Consider the following 9,897-nt stretch of genomic DNA (forward strand, 5'->3'; position numbering starts at 1 on the left):
GGGACTCTGTTTCCCGGACAAATACGGCACCCGCCAAACTTCGCGACCCACACGAGCCTTTCTCAAAGAAATTATGGCTCTGGTTAAAAGATTTTCATGCAGAAGACTTGCTCCGCCCAACATGGCAATGGAGGCGCTCTCAAAGCCAGCGCTGACTTTCATTGTTTGCATCGTGTCAAGAACTGCAAGATGAGATAAAAAATGTGCGAAAGGAACATAGGCGAGGGAATTTATTTCACAATAGTAGCTCATTGTGGATCAGTGCCTCGTGAATGAAAAGCACCATCAAATAATAAACAACAGTAATTTGCACGAAATATTCACTTGCCAAATGCAATAGAGAATTGGACACATCACATAATTGGTTCTAGAGCCAACACGGTGTATACACATGAGTCATGAGCTAGTCAAAACCAAAGCACTTAACAAGAAGATCACTGGTTGATGTCAATGTCAATTTCATCGTCACTTTCCCGCTTGCCTGAAGAGCGGTTCTTCTTCTTCTTCTTTTTGGTGGCAAATAAACTTAAGGACACTTTGTACTCGCCGGGCTTGGTTCTGATGCTGGAAGACGTCGCAGTCACGGGGGACGGAGCTCTTTTGGCTTTTTTGGTCTTACTGGGAGACGCGTTTTCCGCGGGATCGGGCAATTGGGAGTCAGACTTTTTAAAAGTGCCATTTTGACGAGCCGGCGAGTTCTTTTTTCGCTTCTCAGTGGTCTTCACATTCACCGCAGTGGGGCCCATTTTAACCGCCCCAACCAAGGTTTTACCCTTCAGCGGCTCGGGAATGAGATTCGACTGTGAGGTGATCTTACCGCGAACGTTATCCAATTTCATGCTCTTTTTGCTCTTCACCCAACGCTTTCGCTCTTCATCCAACGTCTTGTTCAACGTGTCCGAGGCGAGAAAGGCGTTCTTCAGGGTCTGATCGATGAAATTCTTCGGCTGGACCAAAATGGCTTGAGCTTGCTCTTGGATCATCCGACTTTTCTTGGTGGCCGACGGGTTGAGACTGACTTGAGACTCTTTCTTCTTCTGGTTCTTGGCCTTGCGCTTGGCCTTCAATAGGCCAGCCATTGGGAGGCGGCATAATATTCGGCTCGTAACTTGAATATGGGCTGAGGCTGGCATCGGAAGCATTGCCATTCGCGTTCCTCTCTCATCTGGGCCAGATATTTGCGGCCTAAATTCCGCTGGATGCATCGCTTGCAAAACGCCGCGTCGCAGTGGTCACACAAGGATAGATCCCCGCCGTTGCACACCACCGACAATACAAATCCGATCCATCCTCGTCTTGGGCCCTCCGCCCTCGTGGTAGAAGGCCTTACAAGCCCGAAACACGGTCACACCAAACAGGGGTGTCTTTGGACGGGGTCTTTCGGGCCATTGGTGACCTGCTTGAAGCAGGCCGTGCAGGACAGGACCCGCTGGCCCACACTCTCGGGAGGGCCCTTGGACTTGGTAGGCGGCCAGCTCTTGGCATCGAGTTGAGCAAAATACTGCTCATCCGTCAGATCCTCTTCAGCTTCCTCGTTTTTCTCCTCGACCTCTCTCGACCTCCTTGTCCTCCTTGTCCGCCTCGGGTGAAAGGCCCGTCGGATCGGAACGGGGATCCTCCACTTAGAGTGGGCCGGTGGGCCGGCCTGGTGAAGAGACGGCACCGCCTTGGATGGAGATTTAGAAGCCATCGCCCGCATGGAGCCCCCGATTCGGAACAGGCTCCGATCCATGGGTCCGGATCCATGACTGGTTGGTAGAGCAGAACACGCACGTCTGGGATTTCAACCACTCACCATGGCTCAGGAATGGCTAGGTCATTAAACAAGATATGGGTTGAGGAATAATTGGATTGCATTGGTTTGGTGGGCACCATTCACCCCATTCGTCAATCCACTTTGTCAGTCCATTGGTCAGTCACTTTCCTCGAGTCTCTACTTTTCATTCACTATTTTGATCTAGGATAGAACGTTGACTTTCAGAGTGACCGCTGAGGCGAGCCAAAGAAACTCGAAATGGTGCCTTGGATTCACCGGGAGAAACTGAATAAACTAAGCTCCAGACTGGAATGGCAGAGACTATTTGGATACAGCCCTTGAGTTGGATTCCAGGCGTGCATTAAAGTCCGATCCTCCGGTCGTCCGGGTCGACTTGGAAGGTTTGACCAAACCTTTGGTCACCTTCTGTTCCATGAACTGTGAATGAACGTCTTTTTGAATTTTCCATCTTTTTCTAGGTTGCGTGAAACCCGGGTGAAATAAATGGTGCCTGACTGTTGGTGTTCTATCGGTTCTATCAGATCGCACCCAGGGCCCATTCAAATTCGGCGGCTTGAGCTTGATTGAGGCAATTTTTGCAGACTTCCTACCGGACGAAAACTTGAATTCTACAACGAAATCACATTTATATTACGAATTGAATTTTGAAACATCACACCATAGAAATCAAGAACTTGAGGACATGTAATCAAATGGCGAGAGAAACTCAAAGGCCCTCTGTGCATTTGAAATCCTCGTTAAATTTGCGCGTACCGGCGCTGACTGTTACTTTGATTGTTGTATTGCCTCGCAACCCGGGAATTCTCGGAGCTGCCGGAGAACCTAAAGTTGCCAATTTTAAGTTGGTGGTAAAAATCACCAAAGCTCAACGGAGAAGAAGGATTCTTTATTACGTCACCGACGAAAGGATCAGGCTCAGTTTCAACTTTCGTACTCGTCTTTTCTTTGTCAAATGAAAATTGTTATAAAAAAGTGGCTATGTTCATGCAGAGTGATAATCCTTTGTTCATTAGGTGTTAATTTGGCTCAGTTTAAATGTAAAATAGTGGAAAATTTCAGTGTTTTTTGTCTTGACGTCGAGAGATTTAGCCGGAGGACTTGAAGCTGACCAGATCCCCAAATTTGGTTTGCACGCGAGATGTGGAATATTGTCAAAATGCAGGACCAGTTGCCCGTACCAATTTCAGATAGTTCTTCTCATGTTTTTTTGTGTTTTAGGTACGCTAACTTTGCTTTAACTGTGCTCGTTTCGTGCTCCACAAGTTTGTGGGAAAAGAAAATTTGGTAAGGTTGAGGAAAATATTCGATTGCACGGAAAAGAGTGTCTCTAAAGAGCTCTCAGGAAAAGCGCCAATTCTTTGGAGATTGACATAAAAAACCAGCTATACATACTACATACAAAAACCAAGATTTGGAAACAAAAGATCCTATTGAAAGCCTAATTGTTCAGTAGAATGTGTAAAACATGGCGTGTGCGTTGGTATATTAATTTTTGGACATTTTTTTTGTTTCCAGACGCCATTAAACCACAGATTCATGTAACATTTTTTATCCTTTGAATAGCTTTCTACATAAAATATTTTTCCATGTCTGTTTTTTTTTAGATGTGAGTATGTCAGGAATCAGCAATAAGAACTGGTGACAATTTTCAAGAAAACTCTAGAGAAAAGCGCAAAACTGCAAAAAAACGCGAGATTGGACTCTGTCAAAGATTTATTAGAGTCACAGATACTGGTTCCTAGCAAATTAACTTAGCACACATTTTTACCATTTACTATAAGTAATTAGACATAACTCAAATTCAATCTAATTAAACAACAAATTTGTAAGCCCAAATGCCGCATAACATCCAAAGATTTATAGCGAATATCACTATCGCAAAACTGAAAAACTATTTCCATTTCTTGCATAATTTCAAATTACTTAAAACCTTGTACAACCATATCTAAACCCTCAAAAAAGCAGGTAAAAAAATATTTTAAAAGCATCCAAGGTACATTAAGATGAATGGTCACTTGAAAATTTCACATATAATGAAGCCTTAAAAGAAGCTATTTTCAATCAGTTTTACCAAAGTCTTCAAGAAACGACAAAATCTATAACATTGTTTTTTGTATGTATTGTTTCAGAATTCAAGTGAATGCATAACTAAGTGTACAATGATAATGGTAAAACACATTTTCAAAGATTACACTTTTAGTGTGTTTTAAGTAACATTATATAACATTTTTAGCTATTGTGAGACTGCAAGAAAACGAAAAATAATCTTTTGCATTGTTGATATTGAAAATCGATATTAATTCTTTGGGAAATTGAATCAACTGGGGCATTTTGGGGCTAAGAACGATGAAATTTGGCTACTAAATCTGATGTAACTAAGTAGCGGTGAAATAGATGATATCATAATTTATATTCAAGAGCCTAACTAATTGTGCCCCAACTTACATTGGGTAGGTTTTTGAAATTTTAAGTTTTTATAATGTTTTTTAGGTATTGCAAGTTTTTTATGTGGGCTAGAATTTCATAAAGCAATAAAATCAAAATTGTTCCCCATGATTCCTGGGGAGAAGAAAAATGCCAAGATTTGCTTGGGAATATCCATCAAAACTTTAAGGTTTTTTTTACCTACAGTCGTTACTTGCCTATTATTAATTATGTTTCCGATGAGGCGAGGACTTAGTAGATATCTATAAATTCGAATGTATATCAGTGATCCTGAATCATGGTGGACTCTGGACTTTTATCTGGGTAGTAGTTCTTGACAGTATTGAATATTTGTTTTTGTAGTTGTTTTATGGTATACTTCTTTTGTGGTGATGATTTCTCAGGATAAATCCATTGCTTGACGCGTCCCACATGATTTTTTCGTGGGTGGAGAAAAAGAAATAGCCAAGAATTTGCTTGGAAATTCCAAGTCAAAAACTTTACAAGAGTTGTTATCGCGACAAGTGGTGTCCCGCATACCAAAATGTATTTCTTGTTTTCTAGCGGCGTAGAGGCTGTTGTTAAATTGTCGAGTTTAGCATAATGGAACAATTATATTTCCTTGAGCAGAATTAGAAACGAAATTCTTGTATCCGATGCAAATCGAGTAGTCATGTACTGAATTAAGATCAGTGGATTACAAATGTTTGTCTCGTTTCTCGTTAGCGTGCGTAATCGATATCATAAACTTCATGCAAACATTGTGGGCATTAGAACTTGATTCACCTTGTTTTTCGTTTTAGGTGGTAGCTAGATCAATATATAATCATCTAGCAGCTATGAACGTTCCTTATACCTGTTGGAGACTGAGTTGTAGGGTACCCAAATCATTTTAATCACTGTCTTAATTTTTACGTCCATCGAAGTTAGATGAGAAACTTCGTGATGGATCAACTACCCAATCTTCTGTTTACTATTTTATCGAAGTTATGAATTGGAATCGTGACTATATAAAGAGCTTACATTACATCCCGCAAAACAAGTATCTATATATTTGGAATAAAGAATAAAGAACTTAATCACATTAAGAGCTTCCCAAACCTCAAAAATGGCTCAAAAGTATATTACCTTTCCTGCTGTGACCTAAACAATCAGCAATGCTTCCAAACCAAAATTCCAGGTCAATCTTCTGTGCCACTTTGTCGGTGAAACATAGCACCCTGATTAGATCTCTCCCTCAGGACCAACTTTGGAACCCCTTGACACAGACGGGAGGACAGAGGCAGAATATGAGTAGAGAAGAGATCCTCTTCATATCCAGAATCCCTTAACAACAACGGGAGCCGTAGGACATAATGGGCACAAAAATGTGAGCAGACGATCGTAGAGTGGTATCAGCAAAGCAGTCTTGAGAGCCTGTACACAAAGTTTGTCCAAAGAGATGGTGTTGGCACTGAAGCTATGTACGTTTTTTACAGAGGCGTAGCAGTAAGAAAGTTTACTTACATTTTTGTGTCGTGAGATAGATATGTTGGAGCATCCTTTCATTATTATGCGGTCAAATAAAATATATCATTTGGTTTTGGCGTAGGGATAGAGACTATATACAGGCATCTTCTAATCTTATTCTTGATTACACATAATATCAAGAAATTGTGTTCCTATGGTAGAAGCAGTCTCCGATTTCTAAATGGAACTTCCGTGATATAGAAATAATGATTCTAAAGTAAATAGTACCGTGCTTCCATAAACCAAGGTGTCACTTTACAAAGATGCAAACGCCTTTTGAGAAAAATTGTGTTATCTTGCATGAACGGACATAACAAAGACTAAGGCCAGAATTTATCTATGAGCCATCAGAATGAGATGTAGCTACAGTTTACTGCATGATACCGGACACGAGAGTTAACAGACGAACTGATTTTTGCCACTATTAATGTTTGCCACACAATTATGTGATTATGCATTAATATACACCAATTGGACTAAACCCGAACACTTCTGATCTAATGATCAAAGAATTTCCTACATAGATTTCTACTGTCAAGGAATATTCATAAACAAAGTCTCCATGACCTTCTGCTCAAAGATCGATCAAAACTTGACATCGAATTCTCACACAAATTACTGAAGCTCAAGCTCGGCACACCTGACAGAAAATCACCATATGCTTGCAACCAGAACCATCTGTCATGCTGAAAATATAAAAAAGCCCCTCCTTGCCGTTAAACTAGTTGTTTGATATAAGTGAAATGTCGACATCCTAGAGTGGTAACAAAATCATATAGCCGCATTCTTTAATTAGTTTCTTTGCATGATTTCCCAAGCAAACCTCCTCTGAGGGACAAATTCTATTTGGGGTATCACAATTCTTCGATTTACTCTGTAAGCAATTCATGGGATTATGAAATATCAATCTTTAGCTTGATTTTACTTGGCTCACATTTAATGAAAAACATTTCTCGCATTAACGCCCATAAATCAACATTAAATAAAAAACTTGCATAACAAAAAATACTAAAACACAAATTTTCAATAAAAAGGAACCTCTACACCAAATTTTGTTACAAAAAGAAATTGGCGGCAGGCTACCCAAACAATTAGTTGTAAGAGTTGGGGTCATGCATAATACAAAATATTTATGTGAAGGATCTTCATTCTGAATATAAATATTCTACTATGCAGCATATCCATCTATAGTTTTCTAACACACCGTCAAGATTTATACTGTAGTTAGTTACACCATAATTCATGACATTTTAGCGAGTTTCTCCAAAGACTCTCTCACAAAACATGTCCCTCGATCTTCAGCAAGTTGATTAGGCCAACTTTCCCCAAACCATGCACAACCAGAAGAAATTGATTTATCCAATTATTCGACTCTTTCAACTCTCAATAAGACAAATATAAATACAAAAGTATATCGTATATTTTTTTCCGAATGTTTATCTCACAATACATAAATGAGTCAATGTTCTTCACTATTACTGGCTAATAAATTTTGCCTTTAATAATAAGCGTATCGTTCACACAATTAAGCTAAAAATAACAAGCTATCACAACTAAATAGATTGTATAACTATCTTTGAATATTTAGATGTTTAATCACACCCCCATATATAAGTTGCATTAAATCTGTTTGTAGAAAATACTTAGTTATGCTTGTCACTTTGTATACATTATCGAGATCGATGATTAACCACTTAGTTATCTAATGCATAAATACACAACTTGAATTATTCTTAGAGACCAACATACAGAAAGCTTTTGTATATCTGTGTTATTATTCTTGATAGACTTTGTTTGAAATCGTATTTTCTGATGAGAAGACTTTGTGTTACCTATCCTTTGTAAAGGCTTGCAATATGAATATATTAGCGTTCTTTGGAAAAGTGCTTTTCACTAAGTGATGACTCATTTTGTGAAATACATTTTTCAATTATGTACGCTTGAGCGGCATTGCTTCTATTAAACTATTATTTTTTTTAATTAGTGCTACTGCTTTTTTGAGGCCTTTTTTATGGAGATTATGACTTTTATGGATAATATTGTTATTTTCATTAAGCTTTCTATAGTGCAATTTATTTTGATGGAGAAGTTTATGTAGACTAAAATGAGAATTGTACAAGCGGTGATTTAAGTATAAAATATTTTCATTTGAACTTAAAGTGCTATATAAATGTGTAGCAAAGAATATGTGTAATTCTGCGTTTTTCAGTATTTTATATGCCGATTAGTTGAGGGAATAATGTACATCTAATACATTATAATTACTTTGGCGCGAAGGTCATGATTTGGGAGCTAAAACAAACTCAATAGCAGAGGAAGGAACTATTTTGGTAATGAGGGCTACACTAAAACTCCGCATGGATTAACGAAAAAATTATTGGGCAGCCTACGTAAAATATTAGCCACGACTGTAATAACTCAGACAATATATTTACTAGGTTCGAATAGACGATATGAGCCTAAGCCATAAAGTTTTGCATACTTCAACTAATGAGTTCACATGAGAGTACATAAGGTGGTGGCTTCTTTTTGAAACATTATTATTTTAGATATACATTGGCAAGTTAGGATTTTTTTGAGATAGAGTTATTTTTATGGTTATGGATTTATACAAGTTTTATTTTTATGATGGATGTCTTATAGGGTAATTTCACATATAAGTTAAATCATTGTATTTATGTAGAGTATACTAAGAAGTATGCTTTCCTCTCACCTGACATATAAAACATTATGAGAGGTAGAGTTTAAAGAAAGTTGCTCACACAATTTGTCAATATGTACTTGTTAGTTTTTTGGGAGGATAGTATCTAACTCCAATGCCCATGAGGAAATTCTGTTGTGATATTATGTGGGGACTATTTTTTTCGTAACCACCGTTGTGAAAGACCTTGATAAATGAGCTATATATATTGTGACCAACACCACAAACGCGTTCATGAATTTTGAACAGACTTTGCTTGCTACTAGCTGCCACCCTCAGAGTCTCTAAATCTCGCGGTTTTTTTTGCAGTTTTGCGCTTTTCCCTCTAGAGTTTTTTTGAAAATTTGTCCACAGTTTTATTGGGCTGATTCTGGACATACTTTCACATCTAAAAAAACGTACATCGGGAAAAATTTTTTAATGTAGAAAGCCTTATATTCGAAGGGATAAATGTCATGAATCTGTTTGGTTGATTGGCTGTCTGGGAACAAAAAAAATGTCCAAAATATTAATATACCAACGGACACTTGCGATTGTTTTTACAAGCATTCTTAACTGAACATTTAGGCTTTCAAAATAGTGTGATCTTTTGTTTCGCAAATCTTGGTTTTTGTATGTAGTATGTATACTGGTTTTTTAATGTCAATCTCCAAAGAATTGGCGGCTTGTTTCCTGAGAGCCTTTAGAGACACTCTTTTCGCGTGCAATCGATATTTCCTCAACGGGCTTACCAAATTTTCTTTTCCCCACAAACTTGTGGACGCAGGAAACGAGCACAGTTAAGCAAAGTTTAGCGTACAATAAACAACAAAAACATAGAAGACTATGTCCAACACTTGGTAGGGGCATCTGGTCCTTGCATTTTGACAATATTCCACACTCTGCGTGCAAACCAACATTGGGGATCTGTTCAGCTTCAAAGTCCTCTCGGCTAAATCCTCTTCGTACGTCAAGACAAAAACACTGAAATTTTCCACTATTTATCATTTAAAATGAGGCCAATTAACACTCTTAATGACAAGGATATCACCTCTGCACGACACTAGCACTTTTTTATAAACAAATTTTCATTGAACAAGAAAAAGAACGAGTACGAAAGTTTGAAAAACTGGCCTGATTCCTTTTCGGTCGTGACGTAATAAGAACGCTTCTCTCTCCGTTGAGCTTTGGTGATTTACCACCGCAACTTAATAATGGCGAACTATTAGGTTTCTCTCCGGCACTCCGAGAACTCCCGGGTTGCGAGGCAATACAACAATCAGAGTAACAGTCAGGCGCCGGTATGCGCAAATTTAAACGAGATTTCAAATTGCAAGTAGGCCTTTTGATTTTCTTCTTCGACATTTGATTACATGTCCTCGAGTTCCTTTGATTTCTATGTGTGATGTTTCAAAATTCAATTCGGGTATTAATGTGATTTGCGGTTAAAAGAATTCAAGTTTTCGTCCGGATCGGCGGTAAGTCTGCAAGACAATTTGCTCAATCA

General features: G+C 38.5%; 1 protein-coding gene across 1 annotated transcript; it reads right to left on the reverse strand.

Annotated features, from left to right (window-relative positions):
- Positions 1 to 987: 987 nt before the first annotated feature.
- Positions 988 to 1,552, reverse strand: LOC131890086 (transcriptional regulator ATRX-like; the record flags this gene model as incomplete). The annotated part of the gene is given in 4 exon segments (XM_059239364.1): positions 988 to 1,260; positions 1,263 to 1,304; positions 1,307 to 1,357; positions 1,360 to 1,552. Coding segments are annotated over 4 exon segments (483 nt in total), but the record flags the coding sequence as incomplete, so codon positions are not given.
- Between the last annotated feature and the right edge of the window lie 8,345 nt (positions 1,553 to 9,897).

Source organism: Tigriopus californicus, chromosome 11 (assembly GCF_007210705.1).
Source record: "Tigriopus californicus strain San Diego chromosome 11, Tcal_SD_v2.1, whole genome shotgun sequence".
NCBI classification, from domain to species: domain Eukaryota; kingdom Metazoa; phylum Arthropoda; class Copepoda; order Harpacticoida; family Harpacticidae; genus Tigriopus; species Tigriopus californicus.